This window comes from Chiroxiphia lanceolata, chromosome 21 (genome assembly GCF_009829145.1).
Source record: "Chiroxiphia lanceolata isolate bChiLan1 chromosome 21, bChiLan1.pri, whole genome shotgun sequence".
NCBI lineage: Eukaryota > Metazoa > Chordata > Aves > Passeriformes > Pipridae > Chiroxiphia > Chiroxiphia lanceolata.
Window position 1 is genome coordinate 2,921,199 of NC_045657.1, and position 19,082 is coordinate 2,940,280.

Below are 19,082 nucleotides of genomic sequence, written 5' to 3' on the forward strand. Positions count from 1 at the left end.
CTGCACTGGGTACGGGGAGTGGGTGCCCATCCCTGTGGTTTGGGGAGTAGAAGCACAGCCCTTCTGCCTGGGGGGCACAGGGAGGGACAGGGACCCCCCACTGCCCCTCAATCACCAAACCCCCTCCCTGCAAGAGCTGAGGGATCAGGACCCCACATCCTCCTCCCTCAGCTCCCACACAAGACCAGGAGGCTCCTTTATTTAAATAATCATAGGTGTAATTTTTTTTTTGTAAAGCACATAACATCCTCAACCCAATTAAAAGTGAACAGCAGACGACTGCACACAGAGGCACTGCTCCCTCCTCCCAGGAGGAGTCAGACATGGTTACCATCCCTCAGGAGCCCTCCCAGGGCCCTCCTGGGTTTATCCTCCATGACAGCCCTTTATCTGCCACTCTCACAAAGTGCTGGTTTGGTTCCCATCCTCCCACCCTGACCCATCCCACAGAGGGTCTGACCCCTGAGTCTGTACCATAAGGCCCCTCCAGTAAAGCCCCTGCCAGCACCAGCTCGGCCCAAGGGCTCCCTCCACAGAATTCCCTGCCTTTCCCAGTTGAGGCTTTAACCCCAAAATACCATATAACTGCAATTCCACTAACACAGGCTGCAAAAGCTGGTCGTGTCGGTTACCTGAGTAGCCCCAGGTGGCTCATCCCAAGGTCCCCTGTGCCATGAACAGCAGAGCTAAAAGTAAAGGAACCACGGACCTGACCCAGCCTTCGAGGGCATCAACACTTCCACAGCTCCCAGTGAGGGATCCAGGAGCTCTGTTGGTCCATCCATCACCCCTTTATCTGACCGGGAAAGGAATTCATGTCCCCAGAAGGGAGAGGTGAAGCCTCCCAAGCCCCGTTCCAGCTGCAGCTCACCCACCCTGTGGCTCCGAGGGGGTTTTACAAGCCTCGGAGAGCGGTAGAGACACGCGGGACAGGCACCATCTTTCGGCCGGTGCTGACCATGACAAGTGACAAAACGAGCCCGACAGAGCCCTTTGCATCTGTAAGGGGGCACTGCAGGCACCGGGACTGTGGCCAGGCTGAGCCGCCACCACGGCAGGGAGCTGCCAGCAGTTTCCCAAAACAAGATGGGGTTGGCATCTCAAGGAGACAGGCCCGTGAGTCCCGCTGTGCCAGGTGGCAGTGCTCTGGGCTGTCCGGGGAGGACACTGCATTCCCAGCGCTGCCGAAAAGCCAAATCTGCATTTTCACCCGATTCTCGGCCCTCTCTGAGCATCAAGGTTGTGCAGATACAAACTGCTGCCTGCTGGTTTCCATCTGGGACATCACAGGGCTGAGCCTGCAGGAACACATGTGCAGGGACACTCACGTGAGGCAAGAGCCCAGGCTCCAGCCAGGTTTTTGCTGTCACCCCATGCCAGCTGCCTGAGCTGGCGGAACTCACCCCTCTGGTCATTGAGCCCTTTGGTAGCACAAGTTTGATGCCTGAGAAATTCAGAAAAAGGAGACGTTTCATAGTGAGAAAATGAACCCATAAGACAAATCCGCTCGAAGGGAAACCTCAGTGCTGGCTCGACACCCTGTGTGTGCCAGTCCACGGTGTTCCCAGAGTTAGAAGTCACTGCAGAGGAAGAGAAGTTCCTTCAGTATTTGGCAACAACAAACAAGTCCCTTCAGCCACCACCACACGGTGACATCACTGGAGAAGCCTCTAGGACGAGTCCTTGGCCTCGCTTGGACGGCCTGACAGCCTGAAGAGGGTCTCCCTCATGGTGCAGAAGCATCTGTCAGTGAGGTCGGTGACATCGTCTGATGTCAGGCCTTTGGTCTCTATTGGGGGCAGAACCTCCACCTTGATTTTGCCTGGGAACAAGAGAGGAGCCTGTGAGAAACCCACATGCCACAGGAGCTCTGTTCCCTGCTCTGCTCCCTGCCCTGGGCAGTCCCAGCATAGCCCTCATCCCATCCCAGGGCTTCAGGCATCCACCCCTGGAGTGCAGGCAGAGGCTGATCTGTGGTTAGACCAACAGCTGTGCCAAGTAGAATATTCCCCTTGTGCCCCAAATTGCCACCTCAGCCAGAGCCTGCCCAGAAAAGGAGAGGTGGTATCCAATCTTTAATGAAAACATCCCTCAGTGTATTTAATTACAGCCTTTCCTGAACTAACCCAGCCCAGGCTCTGGTGCCAAGTGCTTTGAACTGACTCCAAACATCTCCCAGCGGGACTCCTCCTGTTCACCCCAGCTCTGCTTCCCTCCCACACCCTTGTGAACCAGATCTCCACAGGAGGCAACATCAACACTGTCTCCAAGTGACTCTTTGGTACCTGATGTAAACAGTTTCGTCTTTGGGTTATAGAAGGTGGTGAAGGAGGAATACACCACAGGGATCACGGGGACCTTGGGGAAGGAAAGAAAAAGAGGAGTTACTTGCACTGCAGCAACTCAGGGCTGGCCAGAGACAGGCAGCAAATCCCACACAGCAGAGCTGACCTGGCCTGGCTCTCAGACACACAGGGCACACACAGCAAGACCCACTTCCAAAGGCTGGGACAATTAGGAGTCAAACAGGATCAAAAACACTCCCCAGCAACTCAAGGCACAGGGATACTCAAAGAACTAGGGACAAGTTCCACTTCAGCCTCAGGTCAGCACTGGCTTTTAGGGCTCCTCATCCCAAGCCAGGCTTCAAAACTTGGGTATTGTCTGTCCTGCAAACAAACACTGGAGGATGCCTGCTCTGCCAGGCCCTGCCTGCTGTACCAGCACGTGTCTGGGGCAAGGCAGCTGCTGTGCCTTCAGCTTCTAAGAAAAGGAGTCACCAGTTGCCATCGATTGCTCCCAGGGAAGCTTCAGGCAGAGCCAGGGCCAGGAGGGCAGGCACAGTTATTCCATGCTGATAACACAGACAGGATCTACAGTAGGTGACTCAGGGGGTGTAGCAGAGGCGGGTACCAGTTCCACTGACATCCTTCCCTTCCAGCAGCTGCCAGGCCCTGCCTTGGCTGCGTCACCCAGGCAGGAATGGGGATGGTACAACACAGGCTGCACCCTGGGCTTAGCTAGTCGATCTCAGCAAGGGATCTGGCACCTACTCCCTTCTCCAGAATCCCTGCTGTAACATCTCTCCCAGGGAAACCAATTTCCCCTGAGGCCTCAAATCATCCCAGTCCCTGGCACACTGCCCCAGTGCCCTGCCCAGGCAAGCAGCCCCCTCTGAGAGCATGGACAACTCTGGCTGGCTGAAACCAAGGAGCTGTTTGCCTGCTCCCCCACTGACTGTTCATGGATGTTGTCATTTTGGGGAAAAAAGACACACCAAGAAGTGCCATATGGCCATCAGGGAGGGAGCAGCTATTTCCACACAGAGCAAGCCCAGATGTTGCTATAAAGCATGAGCATTAACAATCCTGAATCAACTCTGCCCTATTGCAACCTGGGGGATTGAGAAATGCATCGACAGCTTTGGGATTCCCCAGGAAAGCACCCGCTGGGCTCCCTTCCCAGAAGGAGCTCTGGGTTACAGTCATGCCCCCAGGAGCCCCTGGGCACAGGCACTGCCAGGAAAGCCTGGAGTGAGGGTCAAGTGTGCCTGCCCTGCAGATGGAACACTGGGACTGGGGCAGGCAGGAGAGAGGAAAAGGCAGCTCTCCACTGCCTGCAGCCACCTGTCCCCAGGGTCAGGTCACTCCCACAGGCGATGGAAAAGGCTCTTGGCTCCTTCTGGGCAGCACTTCTGACACCTAACAGTGGTTTACTTGGGGAGGTGTTACCTGGGAACCTGAGAGCAAATACACACTGCATGACCAGCCTGGAATGCCACTGCAAAAGCACTCAGGGTGCCTGTGCAGGGGTAGAGCACTGTTACCTGTGCCTGGACAGCGAGGTGAAATGCTCCTTTCTTGAACGGCAGCAAATCCCCAGTGCAGTTCCTTGTGCCCTCTGGGTACACCCACACCTTCAGCTGCACATGGGAGAGACAAGGCTTAACTCCAGCAATCCACCTGCAGTGCCCCGAGCTGCCAGCCAGCTTTGCCAAGAGCTGCAGGTGATTCCAGGTCAGCCAGCACCAGGAGTTCCACATGCCCCCGTGCCACCCCGGGGTGCCCAGACACAGGTCACCCCACGGAGCCCCACGGCCACACTCACGTTCTCATTTGCCATGGTCTTGGCAACCTCAGCCATCACCATCTTGGCGCTGCTGGTGCTCTTCCTGTTGATGAAGATGACGCCGCCGAGGTAGATGATGAGCCCCACGGTGCCCGTGTACATCAGCTCCTTCTTGCCCACCTGGACACAGTTGTCAGGCAGGATCTCCATCAGCCCTAATGGGATGGCAGAGGGCAAGACCCAGCAGTCACCCTGCCTGCCTGCACCTCAGGTGGGACAGGGACACGAGCTAAGGTTGGGAGGGGACAGGGATAGGCTGTGCCTTGTTTCAATCCTGGCTTCTGCTGCCACCAGCAGAGCAGGAGACTTGGCACACAGCAGTGTTAGTGGAGCAGGGTGGCTGCAAGTGGCAGCAAGAACCCCCCAGAGGCAGCTCAGTCCTCGGTCTCAGGGAGCCCAGCAGGGCCACTGACACACACGCTGGGCCAGCCAGGCCACCAGCGAGGCAGGGATGTAAAAGGGAGCTGGGGAAACACCCAAGGGGCAGCAGCACCTGGGGTGCTGCACAAGTGTGGGATTGCTCAGAGCGAGGAGAGACCCTTCCCATGGGAAGCTGGACCAGCTGGCTCTGCAGCACAGACTGGCCAAGGCAGGGGCTGCTTGGCCAGGACACACGAGCAGGACTTCTCTGATGGTGAGCAGAACTGCTCCTTCCCTCCCACCAGCTCCTCACCCATCATGTCAAGGATGCTCTGATGGTTGGACACAATGATAGCAGGGCCCTCCACCTCGAAGTTCTCCAGCCCCTTCACCTCAAACCTCAGGCCAAAGAAATACTTGAAGGTCTTGACCACAGCTTTGATGATTCTGTGGAAGAGAAGAGCAGTCAGTCATGGGGTAGGGGGGTGACAGGGGCTGCTACACCCAGGGTGGGTGGGAGGAGACAAGAAGAACTCTAGGACAGAGATAGGACAGAGAACCTCCAGTCTTATTTGCCCTCGGGTCCACCCAGGTGCCTGCCCTTCATGGTACCTTCATGCTCAAGGTACTTCAGTTGCATGCCAAGTCCTCTCCACTCCTAGTGTGGGAATTTTACTGGAAGCCTGAGGGAAGCTGATTGTAATTTTGAGGCTGGTTCAGCCAGACTCAGTAGCCCATGCTTCCTTTAAGCTGACAGCATCAGCTCACAACAGGCTCTTTGGAAGTGGCAAGCCCAGCCTAGTGCAGCTGTGAGAGCCTTGCAAAGAGGGCACACTGGAAACCCTCCAAAGTCCAGGAGAGGGGACATTGTTTTCAGCACTGGATAAAGGGCCACTCCTCCTGCAGCCAGTCCCACTCATGGAATGCTGTTCTTTTTGCCTGTGCCATGGCTCTGGACTGCTCCAGTGGTACCAGTGTCTTCCTCTTGCAATCAGTGCCCCCCCCCAAGTTGTTCAAACAGTTCTCCCAGGAGCTGCCACTCCCCAGCACACAGGGATCAGCCCTCACATCCAACACCCGAGGAAGGCTCTGCCCGTTCTGCTCCTCTCAGTGCTGGAAGACACTGCTCAATGATACAAACAAACCTGGGGCGCCATCACCTCATGGGAGTCCAAGAAGAGGAGGGGAATGGAGGTGAGAGACACTTCCCTGCACAACCCAAGGATGTGAGCAGCAATCAGGATGCTCCCCACGCAGCTTGGCAGAGGCCCGGTGCCCCCCGGCAAACACATCTTCAAGCTTTTGCCTGTCAGTTCCCTTCCCCAGTGGATCTACAGGTCTGACAAAGCTCCCAGCTCTTCCCAGGGCTGGGGGCCCGGCTGGGAGACACTGGCAGCTCCACTCAGCCGTGCCAACACATGGAGCAGGCTGCCATGCCCTTGCCAAGCGCACCCAGCCCAGGCCCACCGGCCGAGCCCCTGCCAGCCATGGCAGCAGGGCCCATCTGTGCCACCCCCAGGCAGGTGGGACCTGGGGACCCTCCAACTGGGCCAAAGGACACAGCCAGAAGCTGGCAGAACACAGGGGCTATTTTGGGCAGGGGAGCAGCCATTTACCAGGACAGGTGGCAGAGGAAACTTGCACGTGAGCAAAGCTCCCAAGAACAGCCACCAGCTCTGCTCTGCTCTCCCCCAGAGCTGATTCAGGAGCTGACCTGCCCTCCAGCAAGCACCTGGATGTCCTGCCTCAGGGACACCTTCTCCCTGGCAGACAGGGGATGGAGCTTTCCTCTCTACAGGAGGAGACAGAGGGGCAGTGTCAGCTTTGCCACCCCACCACAGGGTCCAGCTGAAGAGCTGTGCAGCAGCATCCTCCTGGGAAGCATCCTTGTCACCCAGAGCAGGAGGTGAGCACCTGGACAGCACCTCATCCTGGCTTGGCAGCAGCTCCCAGCATCTGCTCTCCAAAAGTATCCACATCCCCGCCATCTGCTCTTGAGCCACATGACTTTCCCCAGCTTGCTCCTACCCACAGTGGGGTTCCCATCTCTGTGGGGTGTCCTGCCATGCAGACCATCCAGGCACTGGCTTTGACACTGGAGTTCAGGCCAGGCCAATGCCCCCGGGTGACACTGTTATCAGTCCTCAGTTCAACTCGCTCCAAAGGTTATGGCCACGCCCAGGGAAAGGACACAGGGAGGTGTATGGAATGCAGAGCTCCAGAGCTCCATGGGCCTGCTCCAAGGTTCTGGGGGTGTAGCTCAGGTGAAGAGATGAGGCTGCCCGTGAGAAGAGGCAGGGTGACATGAACCAGTGAGGTCATGGGGGATGCCATGCCACCAGGTTGACCTAAATCACACTTCTCCTCCCTTCTGACTGCCAACCAAAAAAGAGGTCACTGCTCTGGAAGTCACACTGCTCAGTGGCTGCCGGGAGAGGCTGGTTACACATTACTCAAGAGCAACCACCCGGCTTCCTCCTGCCAGTCCAGAGCCAGTGTTTCCTTGCACAAGATATGGTGTGAGCCACTGAAAGAGGCAAAGGGGCAGAGCTCAGAGCAGTGACCAGCAGCCCTGCTGAGCTGCCCATGTCATCCACAGGGTTAAGAGGATGGATCTGACCCTCCTTAAACCCCAGAAACAGCTTCTCTCTTGATATAAACGATCCAGACTTGGTGCAGCCACAGCTGCAGAGAGCTGTAAAGCCAGTGTACATAATGCCAGATGCAAAGAGTACAAAAATAAGAGGGAATGTGGCTTTTCAGTGCATCCATAACAGTCCTAGTGTGAAAGCCAGCAGCCCCCAGATTCACGTGCTGTGTTCCACAGGCTATCCCAGAGGCCTGTTTGGGATACTCTGATTTTCAAGGTCTAAGGAAATCTGCTTACCAGATTTGAAGCCCTTACAAGAGGTTTCACCACTAGATAAACAGCTCTATCTCTATCAGACACACAGGGCAACCTCCTCCAAGCCACACCAGCTTGGCACTGGAGCCAGGAGCACAGCAAGAACGGGGTGTTCTGCGCCAGACAGTGACACTGTTATCACTGTCTGTCCACCAGCACATGCTCTGCTCCAGCCTCCTTTCTCAAGCTGGAATAAGCAGACTGGGATGTTGGAGAAATAAGGAACTTGCTGGATCACCTCAGCCACAGACCTCCCCAGGGCTGGGATCCATCACAAGGATCATCAGCCAGTGCCAGCATGTGATTCTGGCAAAAACTCAGCTCAGAGTTTCAAAATGAGGCATTATCCAATGCAAGAAGTTCTTGTTCCCAAATAATTCCTTTAAGTTCACAGAAAATTTAGAGGGTTTATTTCTGGGGAGGAATTAAAAAGAGAGCATCTCTATCACTGACATCATAAATTCTCCCAGCTGCAAAGATGGTTGTGCATTAGAAAGCTGCTCCTGAATGAGCCACGGCAACCAAAGCTGGAGACAGGGATAGGCAGGAGATTCCAGAGCAAACTGCTGTTTCCAGAGCCTGGGACCACAGTACGGGCTGGGGTGGGCAGGGCAGAGCCCTCGAGGCAGCACATCAGTGCCCTGTGCCCACTCACTCTGCCCTGAGTCCTTCCTGTGAGAGCCACACTGCAAAGTCCAGCTCCACCTGCAGAGACTCTGCCCAACCTTTGATCCAAAAGGATGTAATAAGGCAACAGGGCTCCCCTTTCCCCTGCATCCATATAACCCGGCCCGGATATGGAGGTGAAAAGTTGCCTATGGGATTGCAAATCCAGGAAACGGAGTTGTCCTGTGCTGCCAACAGAAGTGCCATCTCTGCCCTTAAAACGTGCCTTGGCTGCTGGACGAGAGCAGCTCCTCAGACCCTGTCAGGACATACGGGCTGACAGCAGCTGCACGACTGCCCTGCTGCCGGCTCCGGGCAGCACATGGCACCCTGCCGGGCACGGCCTCTGCCTCGGCAGGGAGGAAACACCCCAAACACAACCACAGAATCGTCAGGGTTGGAAGGGGGGGGATCACCCAGTCCCACCCCTCCGCCGAGGCAGGGTCACGCACAGCAGGTGACACAGGAATGCACCCAGGTGGGTTTGGAATGTTTCCAGAGAGGGAAAATTCACGACCTCCCTGCGCAGCCTGCTCAGCGCTCTGCCACCCTCAAACACTGCTGTCCTGTAGCTTCCCCCTCCTCAAAAAAAAAAAAAAACCCGTGCGGGGTCTGGACCTTCCAGGCACCTCATCCCCAAAGGCGGCTCGCTGGGGGCGAGGGCTCAGCCACGGCCACGCCACGAGCCAAGAGGGGACCCCGGCTGATGTAACAGAGGCCGCCAGCACCCCACCAAGCGCTCCGGGGCTGCCCCCGATGTCCCCAGCGTGGGTCTCACCCGACGCCCCCCGTGCCCCCTCACTCACCTCATGTTCTTGACGGTGCGGCCGCCGTTGACCAGCAAGCAGGCGGCGGCCGCCAGCGCCGAGGACACCAGGCACAGCACGCAGTAGAAGCCGATGCGCAGCGCGAAGTTGACGGCGGGGCTGAGCTCCATGAGGACGTGGAGCAGCAGCAGCACCGCCGTGCCACACACCAGCCACCCCAGCTCCATGACGGGCTCCACCCGAACGAACTCCTGCCGCCGCCACTGCCACCTCCTCCCCGAAAAGCCCGGGCTGAGCCCGCCTTATGTGGGCGGCACGTCCCGCCCCGCCGCTCCCTCAGCGGGGCGGGACGGGACGGGACGGGCGCCCGGGGAATGTTCCTCCGGGAGCGGCGTGCCTTCCTGGGCAGGGAAGGTCCGTCATGGAAAGAGGGTTCCTCATGGGGAGAGAAGGTCCCTCTTGGAGCGGGGTGCCTTCTTGGGCAGGGAAGGTCCCTCATGGAAGGGGGGTCCCTCGTGGGGAGGGAAGGTCCCTCTTGGAGGGGGGCTCCCTCGTGGTGCTGTGCAGGTCTGGGTGCCCCATGGCACGGTGGGTGCTCAGGGATTGTCCCTTATGGAGAGGGGGTCCCTCATGGGCAGGGAAGGTCCCTCATGGAGTGGGGGGTCCCCTCATGGTGCTGTGCAGGTCTCAGGTGCCCCACGGTGTGGTGGGTGCTCAAGGAACGTCCCCCATGGAAAGGGGTCCCGTCATGGTGCTGTGTGGGTCTGAGTGGCCCATGGCAGGGTGAGGAGGGAGTTTGGTCCCTCATGGAGCCCTGTGGGGGTTTGGGACCCTCACGGTGCTGTGTGTGGGATTTTACTTCTTCAGTGGTGCTATGGAAAGTCTTTGAGTTCCCCTTGTGCTGCGGGGGGATTTATGTCCGTCATGGCACTGTGTGCGATGTCAGGACTGTTATGGAGCCCTGTGGGGGTTTGGGACCCTCACGATGTGGTGTAAGAGGTTTGGGTCTCTTCATAATCACAGAGGCAAAGAATGGTTTGGGTTGGAAGGGACTTCAAAGATCATCTCATTCTAAGCCCCTGCCCATGAGCAGGGACACCTTCCACTGGACCATGTTGCTCCAAGCTTCATCCAACCTGGTCTTGAACACTTCCAGGGATGAGGCAGCCACAGGTTCTCTGGGAAACCTGTTCCAGGGCCTCAACACCCTCACAGTAAAGAATTTCTTCATAGTATCTAATGTAAATTTACCCTTTTCCTGTCTAAAGCCATCCCCTCTTGTTCTATCACTGCATGCCTGTATCCAGATTCCCTCTCCAGCTTTCTTGTAGCTCCTTTAGGTACTGGAAAGTGCTGTAAGGTCTCCTCAGTCTTCCATTCTCCACAGACTGAGTAATGGGGTTATAATAGTTGGTCCCTCATGGCATGGTGAGGACGACCCTGGGCCCCTTCATGGTGCCATGTAGGGCCTTCAGTTCCCTCATAGTGCCATATGGGCTCTTTGGGGGTCCCTCATGGTGCCGTGTGAGGTCTTTGGATCCCGTCCTGGCATGGTGTGGGGTCTTTGGATCTGTCACGAAAATTCACAGGTCAACATGAGTCAGCTGTGAATTTTGGTGACAGATCCGCCCCGGCCACATCTCCCTGCCCCTCATCTTGCCCACCTTATCTACTGGTGCTTGATGCTGCTTTTTTAGTGGCACAAATGTGCTGAGTGGGATGGAGCTTTCCCTGCTGGCACTGGAGGTAGGGCAGGACCAAGCCCAGCAGCTCTGTGGGTGTGAAGCTGGCACAGGAGATGAAAGTGTCTGCTGGAACTGACACAAACCGTTCACTGGCCTTGGCAGGTTTTGCAACACTTTTTATAGCAAAACCCCAGTCCCGTGGGTGGCAGAGACTCCACTGGGATGATCTGATCACCCTCTTGGCATCCACAGCCTTGCTGCTCCAGGAAATATCAAGGAAAAGTGTTGTCCCTTTTAAAATAACCCTTGTTCCCTCAGCTCTCCTTGGATTCACCAACAGAGGTTGCGTGCTGTTCCCAAACAAGCTGTCACTGCAATGGCGAGGGCTCACTGCACTTTCACTGCCCCGCAGCAGCTTTAGGGCTTGAAGCAGGAGACAACCTCCTTCTCTCCAGAGAGCTCCAGGCCAGCTCTCCCTATGACTGCCAGGCAATGACATCTCAGAGCTGGTCTCATGATTCCAGCAAATGCCACAAAGAACCCTTATTGTATTAGCATCTCGACACAGCATTAGATTAATCCCTCCGGCCTGTGTTGTACAGACTGTTCAGAGAGCTCCAGCACCCAGCATATGTCTGGGAAGTCACCGAGACCTTTGCAGCTGAGCAGACGCTGGGCTCCGAGCGATTCTGCGTTGTCCTCGTGACGTTTGTGCTTTTGTTGACATGGGAAGAAAGTCACTGGTGATCTGTCGCCGGGGCATCGTGTGAGTCGATCCGCAGAGCTCACGAACGCTGGCTGACGTTGGGAATCCGAAATGTAAATCCCGGCGCGGCCGCGGTGCCGGCGGCAAAAGGCATCAACAGATACGGCGTGGTGGGGATGGCAGCGGCGCGGTGCTTCACGTGTGGGCTCCCGAAGGAGCTTGGCTGCCATTCCCTTCTCCCCACGTTCTCCAGCAGATTAGCTGGAGTAATGCAAATGAAACGTTTGATATCAGTCTGTAGCTCGAGGAAGGGGAGTGCTTTCTGATGCCAGATTAGAAGCCAGACATGGGCCTGCCTGCTAGCAAGCAGAGCTGTCACGCTGAGTTATTTCATAAGGCAGGCGGTTGTGCTGCCAGATGACGACAGCCTGTGCGTTAACATTGTCATAACAAACTGCCTGATGGAAGAGGCCCGTGAGCCTCAGAGCGCTGTGAAACGCAGCAGGGATCACCTCAAAGCCCCTGAAACCCGGCTGTTTTGGGACAGAGGCAAAGGTGACCCCCTCCCTGCCCTCCCAAGCTTCAGCAGCCAGGATGAAGCAGTTCCAAATTCTTTTAAAAACCTGGTTTACTAGACTGCGCTGTGTGTTTTGCATATTTAAACTACTGACTGGGTTATTTAGATGTGATGGAAGTGTACCCTGCAGGTAGTGTAGCTGAGCAGGGTCCAGAATCCCTGGCAGAAGCAAGAATCCACCAAGTGCCAAACAGAAGGGTCCACACAGCATCACTGCTGGTAGGATTTCTCTGCCTCGGTCCGTGGAGAGCCATGAAGCTAAGAGTGTTACCCTTGGCCATAGTTTTCTGATGTCTTATAAAAATCTGGCTGTTATTTTTTATCTTTTATTTGTCTAAACTTATTGCTTCCCTTGGAAACAACATGTGACCTCACTGTGGATGACTAGCTTCTGACTGGAAAAGAAATAGAGCCAGGGAGAACGTGTCCCACGCATGCAGGGAGAAGATGAGTGGAGAAGGGAAGAGAGGGAAAGCACTCAGAGGGGTAGGAAGGAAGATGTGTTCATCGCCTGGCATCAGTGCACAGGGCTCAGCAGGTTGTAGAGTAGCAGGAGGCTTGAGGCCCGGGGGGTGGGTGTTCAGCAGGACCCTCCAGGGATGCTGGCTGTGCCAAAGGAAGGTTGGATCTGTCTGCAGAGCAACATCTTGCTCCTGCTGCCTCACCTTGCCTCTGCCCTTTGGCAGCTCTACCCGTCGGCCTCTTTGCCTCCTGCCAAGGGACATGTGTTGAAAGCAGCAGCTGGGTTTGGTGACCTTAAAGAGAAGGGAGGAGGAAACAACCAGCCAAACATCCTCATCCTGGGCCTGGCTGTGGCACGCATGTGCGTGGCTGGGGAGCCCTCACAGGAAGCTCCTTGACAACAGCCCTTGCTGCTGGGTGCTTCAGGGCGGGGACTTGGGGGCAGTAAGATGATCCACACATCTGCTGTAACTTCTTCCAGACCTCTGTCAGTCTATCCATCCATCCTCTTCCCTCTTTACCTGTCTCAACTAGCAGCTGGCTTTGAGAGACATGTCAGAGTCTGGCATCTCTGTGTCTCACCCCTGTGTAGCTCAGGCTACACAGAACATCCCAGCATCATGATACAGACAAAGTTATGCTGCTGTAACTTGCTCCCACACAGGCAGGACTACAAACTGGGAATTTGGACCATCTTTGCGTCCATAAGCAAGGCTGCCTCAAGGGCTGACACCCGTGGGATGGCATCACTGAAATGTTGCTCTGGCAAAGACAACAAAGAGGTCTGCCCTGTGCTGTGCTGGCCTGGACAGGGACACTGCAGGCTGCTTGCAGAGCGTGGTGGCTAAGAACAGTTTGTGCAAAGGATGTGGGTGAACCCCATTTCCCTCTCAGTTGTTTCAGCCTAGAAGAGCTCCAGCACATAGGAGGTGAAACCCTCCTGCTGCTCCTCACGTGGGTGGTGTGGAAGCCCATGGCTGAGCCCACGCTTGCACAGACAGAGCTTCAGACTGACCCCCAGCCCAGCCTCTGTGTTGGCTCCTGCTGCTCCATGGCCACACTCCCTGTAGTTGCTGGGCTCCCCAGCAATAACACGTCAGCGCTCTTGTGACAACAGAGTAAACAGTCAGGGAGGAACCGGGCTGGTGACTCAGCGTGGTTTGAATGTGAGCGCTGCAGTTACCCACAGGACAGAGCAACAGGCTTGCACAAGAGCCAGGAGCATGAGATTGCTAAACTGTCTGGTGCACAGCATCCACTGGCCACTGGGAATACAAAGAGCCTGAGGGACTTTGACTCGGGGAACGTGCAATTAAGAGAGAAACACATTTTAAAAGGCTATTAGATAATCTGAACCTTCCTTCCTGTAACCTTTAGTCACCTACAAGTAACTCTATTGGGAAAGTAATGACGTTTTATGTGGGATGTTCACGCCAGCCAGTTGTGGGTTTATGGTACCATCTCTGTGGAACTGGAGCCCTTGGCAGGTTTTGGGCCCCATACAGCCTGTGCTCTGCAGGTGCTGTGGGACTCCCAGCCCTGCCACTCCACACACTTAACACCATTCTGCAGAGAATGTTTTCTTACCTCTGCCTTGAAAGACTCAAACAAGGATTTAAATCCACGCAGGGCACAAGGCTGATTTGGCATGATCCTTATCCACGAGGAATGCCTCAGCAGCAATCCCATGGAGTGCCAGGGCTGTCAGGCAGAGTCAGTGCACATCAGTCAAGGACTGCTGCTGGGGCTTACACCCCACCATGCCCCCCAGCACTGGCTTTTATTTTTTTCTCCTGGCAGACTTTGACAAAAACAGGAGCTAGCAAAAACATGAGACTGCAAGATCTTACTGTTGCATTTGCATTTGTACCCACAGGCTGGAAATCCCCCTGCACCTGATGTTCTCTGCACCATGTGCCCCAGGAGAGGCTCTGAGTGAAAGAAGAGTGTCCTTGGCACAGAACATGGCCCCTGATACAGCATCTCATCTGGCTGCAGCACCTGAGCTCCTTCAGGCCCAAGGATGGAAAGCTGAAATCACTTTATTTTCCAAGTTGCAATAGGATTAGGCTTTTTCCTAAATGTCATGTGTTAAATTAAGGAAATCAAATTGTTCCTGATGGATTTTGTGTCGGTGGAAGAGACTGAGTGGATGACCTGGAGACTTGACAGACTGAGCAGGGAAGGCAGAGCCATTAGCCAAGGACTTCTCTTGATGGGCAGCCTGGGACTGGAGAGGGGTTTGCTGCATCTCCCATGGCAGAGTCTCTCATCTCAAGTCAGCAGCAGCATGACATGTCCCACCCTGGGCTGGATTCCAGTGATGGTGTGAGCTCTGTGTGTGTGTTTTCAGGGCTGTGACTGTGTCTGGAGAGGAATAGAACACTGATCTCCATTGGGATCTCCATCCCTGCCTCCTAAAAGCATTTCCCTTACTCTGAAGCATCACTTGGTACCTGCTCTTTGCAGGCTCTGTTAGCTGAGCTGTGCTCTCTCCCTGTGCTCCCAGCAGCAGGTGCTGAGCATGGCATTACCAGGTTGCCAGACCTGCTGGCACAGTGCCAGAGGGTGTGCCAGCACCGTGGCACATAGCAGGACTAAAGGGCCTTTGGGCTAAGTCCGTGAGTGCAATTAAACCTTGGCTCAGCTTCTGCATCACAGGGCTGTTCCTGGGGCTGAGCTCAGCCATGGGGAGCCACAGCACCTCCCGAGCTCGAGGTTGCCTAGGGACCATGGTTTGCTCTGCTGATGCCAGTACTGCCAGCTCTCTTCTCAGTCACCTTTGAAGGTGATTCCATCCTCCTGCTCCTGAGCACATCTCCAGCACCCTTCTCTGCCTCTCCCAGGAAAAATGAGCTCTACTACCTGCACAGACGGTTGCTGTTGCTGGACAACACAGGAACTGTTGGAGAATTAAAAGGGGTGTTGCCACCACAGAGCAATGGAAATGTACTGACACTGTTGGGAAGGGCGGGAGGGAGCGGAGCAGCCCAGGGTGCTTTCAGCACAAAGACCATTTCTCTTGTGAACAACTCCAGTCTTGCCACAGGAATGAACTCAGCCATGGGCTGAGCCACTGGGCTGGGGCTGAGCTCACACAGGGCTGGATCGCAGAGCAGGCTGCTGGGACTTGTTGCACCACTGCCAGGCAGCAGCTTTGTTTGGTAGATGCACAACGTGAAACCAGCACCCAGCTCTGAAATCAGTACCTAGTTCTTCCGGGAGTACCTATGTGCGAACAGAGGGTCTGGGTGACTTGTGGTGCTGAGGTACCTGGAATTGGATGCCACAAACTCCCCAGCTACTCCCATCTCATTGTACAGCCTGGCCAGAGCTGTCGGTGTGTTGCAACTGGCTCAGGACCTCCTCCAAGTGCCACAGTCCAGCACAAGGTGAATCCTTTTCCTGGCAGAACTCCCTAGAAATAAACCACGCTCACCTCAGCGGGCTAAAATCTAAAATCCACGTGGGGAATATGTCTCCATGAAACAAACAGTTTCTCTCTCTGTTTCCTCCATTATTGATTAATGCCTCTTAATGACTCTGGCTAAAAAACTCTTGTAGTTGCTGCCTGTCGTGGAAGATCAATGGAGCAGCATTAGCAGGAGATAGAGGCAAACTGTCCTGGTAAGCTCTGCAGAGGCCGTCCCAGGAGCAACCCCGCCACCTGCACGATCGATAGTTCAGCATGACCTCTTCCTTTTGCTTGCTTTTTCTCTCCTTGAGCTGGTTGGGCAATAAAGTCTGACTCCAAGCTTTCACCAGGACTAGATTATAACTATCCCGATTGATCTGATATGTAAAGAATAAAGGGCCCTCTTAAGCCAGCTGTCTGCACTGGAAGAACTCAAGTGGCTGCGCAGGCAGGGTCAGACCCTCATTAATTCCTGGCTGCTCGGGACCCTGCTCATGCGAAGCGTGAAACTTGTACCACAGTGCTGGAGGGAGTCAATTAGTCATGACAAATCCAATCCGACTTCTGCCCAGAGCTTTCCAGTCAGCTGCCTGTGCTGCTGGTGCCTTTTCACAAGTGCATCATCAGAGCCACCATGCCCTGTCCCTCCTGCTCCCTTTTTGTGATGCATCTTCGTTTCTTTTATTTCCTTTTCTGCAGAAATCGAAGTGCTCGGTGTGTGAGGAGGAGGGGGAGCCCTTTGTTGCTTCACACACTGAAGGTGTGCTGCAGCCAGTAGATGTGTGTCCCAAGTGAAGCCACACGTGAAGGTCCTGGGCAGAGGACGTGAGGGGGGTTCTCCTTCCTCAGACAGCCACTGTCTTCTTGAAAACCTTTTACACACCAACCCTCCAAACTGCAGCCTCTCATAAACAGGGAGCACCTGGAAGATGAAGGCTGACTTAAAAACCCAAGAGTTGTGTGTGTTTTCTCCCAGAACAGGACCACTTAGAGATGCTCTGATATCTCAGATGGGTATGTGGGCTGTGGCTCCAGATAAAATTAATTTCCTGCTCCATGTTGGTGCAGCTGTATTGTCCCGATGCTGTGGGTTACTTGATGCGGTTCAGATGTCAGTTGGGAAAGCCCAACCCTTCTTAACACATCAGCACCCTGGGCACGACCCCAGGACGCTTCAGAGGTGTCTGTGAGCATCTGAACATCACCTGTGGGGCGAGGGACCACCAGCATTTGCCTGGCCTGTGCCATGCTGTGATGCCACAGCCCGTATTTTCCGGGGAGAGGAATGTTGAGCTGCTGGCATTAAGCCAGCTCGTGTTTGGATGCCGTCCCTCTCTGAGCACAGTGGCCTGTGTGTCCGCACATGGTGTCCAGAGCTGCTCGTCCCACCTGTGCATCTCAGTCTCCTCCAAGGCCAGCTGAGCCCTGTGCCTGTTCCAAGGAATGTCCCCCTGGCCAAGCCTGACTTTGGAAGCCAAATGCTCTGGGCGAAAGCCATGTCCTGGCTCTCACAGCAGCAGGAGTGCTGTGCCTCAGGGTGTGGTGTGGAGGGGCTGGGGGCTGGCAGGGGCTGTCTGTGGGCACCAGTGAGGGAGGAATGCCCTGGGTTGTGTCTCCTAGTGAAATCTGTGATGATGAATAACTCCGTAACCAGCTAATCTGGGGATCTGTTTGCTCAGCCTCCTTCTCTGAGCTCCTTTTCCTTCTCGGCTGGGAAGTGCCCACAGTTGGCACATGACAGAAATCCCAATGAGAATCCCTTCCAGAGCCACTGGGTTGGCAGAGCCACAGGGCTCCGGGCCACAGCCACCACCCTTTGCCTTTAACCCTGGCACTGCCGGCAGCAAAGCCCTTGGGCTCCCCCTCTTCCATCCCATGGTTCAGGTGCAGGGCCTTCCCTGTCCCCAGCCCAAGGGGATGGTGGTGAATGGAGGCGGGACCCCCCTCAACCCACGAGCTCTGTGGGGGCTGCACACCCTGCCCAAAGAGTCCAGTGAGCCCCAGCAGCCCCAGCTTTTGACCTCCGCTAATTCCGTGGTGCTTAATTACAAGTAGCAGGGATTTGGAGAGGAAGCAGAGGGGGCGAGCACAGGACAGATTGGAGGGAAGATTGTGCTGGGGGTGGCAGGGCTGTCAAGCCAGAAACACAAGAGCTGATTAGCATTTCTAATTATAACCGCTGCGCTCAGCCCGGCAGCGCCCGGCAGGCAGCAGAGGCAGCTGACGGGCTGCGCGGAGCCAGCTGTGGATGCCACGCAGGAAGCGCGGGCGATCAGCCTCAAATCCTTAAAGGATGCACAGAAAAGAGCATTAGAGCCTGGATCCATGATCGCCGGGGCTGCGGCAGCGCCTGGGAATGCACAGCTCCCCAGGACTCAAATCCCCCTGGTTTGTGGCCGTAGGGCTGATCCTGGCGGCACCGTTTGGAGAGGGGAGAGCGTGTACCCCTCTTTTGGTTCTGGGTCCTGCACCCCCTGCCCAGCAGTGGCTCTGGGCACTGCAGGCGATGGCATTGGGCTGTGCTGTCCCCAGCTGTCACCCAACCCCGACATCCCACCCGCAGGAAGGCGGGTGCTCTGGAGGGGATGCAGAGGTGGGTGTCTGGGGCGTCCTTGCTCCGCGCTGCTGTTAGCACTGGCTGGATGATAATTTATTTATTATCATTTAATCAGGCAAATATTATGGGCCAGCAAATGACTGCTCAAGGCTGCGGCTGCCCTGGGAGCTCCCATGTCCCGAGGGCACAGCGTTCTTGGGGACGTGCCCGCAGAGCCACCGCCTGGCTGGGAAGTGATCAGAGGCCAGCGTGCGGCACGATGCGGGCTTAGCTGGGATTAGCAGGGCTTTGACCAGGAGAAACTGAAGCGACTTAATCAAGGGAGCGAGTGAAAGAATTCCCAGGGAAGAGATCATCATGGACTGCTTTCGGCATCTTCCGGATGGTGCCTGTGGGACTCCCTTCCCCACTTCCGAGCCGCACAGCTCAGCTCTGAGTGCCTGCCTGCTGCTGGGAGCCCATCCCGGCAATGCCAGGGGATTTTTGGGAAGGATAGAGATCCCTTGCACAGGGGCAGCCCAAGCTGAGGGAGCAGGAGCATCCCTGGTGCCGGGTGCCTGGGATAGAAACAGGAGACAGGAACAGCAGGGAAAGATCTCTTTTCCCTTGCACGCTGAATATAAGATAGAATCACACCTGCAGAATTGTTATTACTCTTTTGATTGGATTAATTAATCATTCAGTGATAACTGCTTATTAGGCATTCCAACAATCAATACTAATCACTTAATTACTTGGCATATTACAGCTTGGGAAGGTCTGCTCATTGCTAATTAGATTCGCTGGACAATCCACCTCTGAGTGTTGCAGAGCCCCACGGCAGAGGTCCATGGATTTCAAGCCTCCCTCAGCTT

General features: G+C 55.5%; 1 protein-coding gene across 1 annotated transcript; it reads right to left on the reverse strand.

Moving 5' to 3' along the window:
* Positions 1 to 221: 221 nt before the first annotated feature.
* AGPAT2 (1-acylglycerol-3-phosphate O-acyltransferase 2) lies at positions 222 to 9,132 on the reverse strand. The gene is made up of 6 exons (XM_032708349.1): positions 8,866 to 9,132; positions 4,802 to 4,935; positions 4,108 to 4,283; positions 3,827 to 3,922; positions 2,286 to 2,358; positions 222 to 1,822 (listed from the first exon to the last, which is right to left on the reverse strand). Exons 1-6 carry the CDS (start codon positions 9,051 to 9,053, stop codon positions 1,671 to 1,673), a joined length of 819 nt encoding a protein of 272 aa, XP_032564240.1. The 5' UTR covers positions 9,054 to 9,132; the 3' UTR covers positions 222 to 1,670.
* Between the last annotated feature and the right edge of the window lie 9,950 nt (positions 9,133 to 19,082).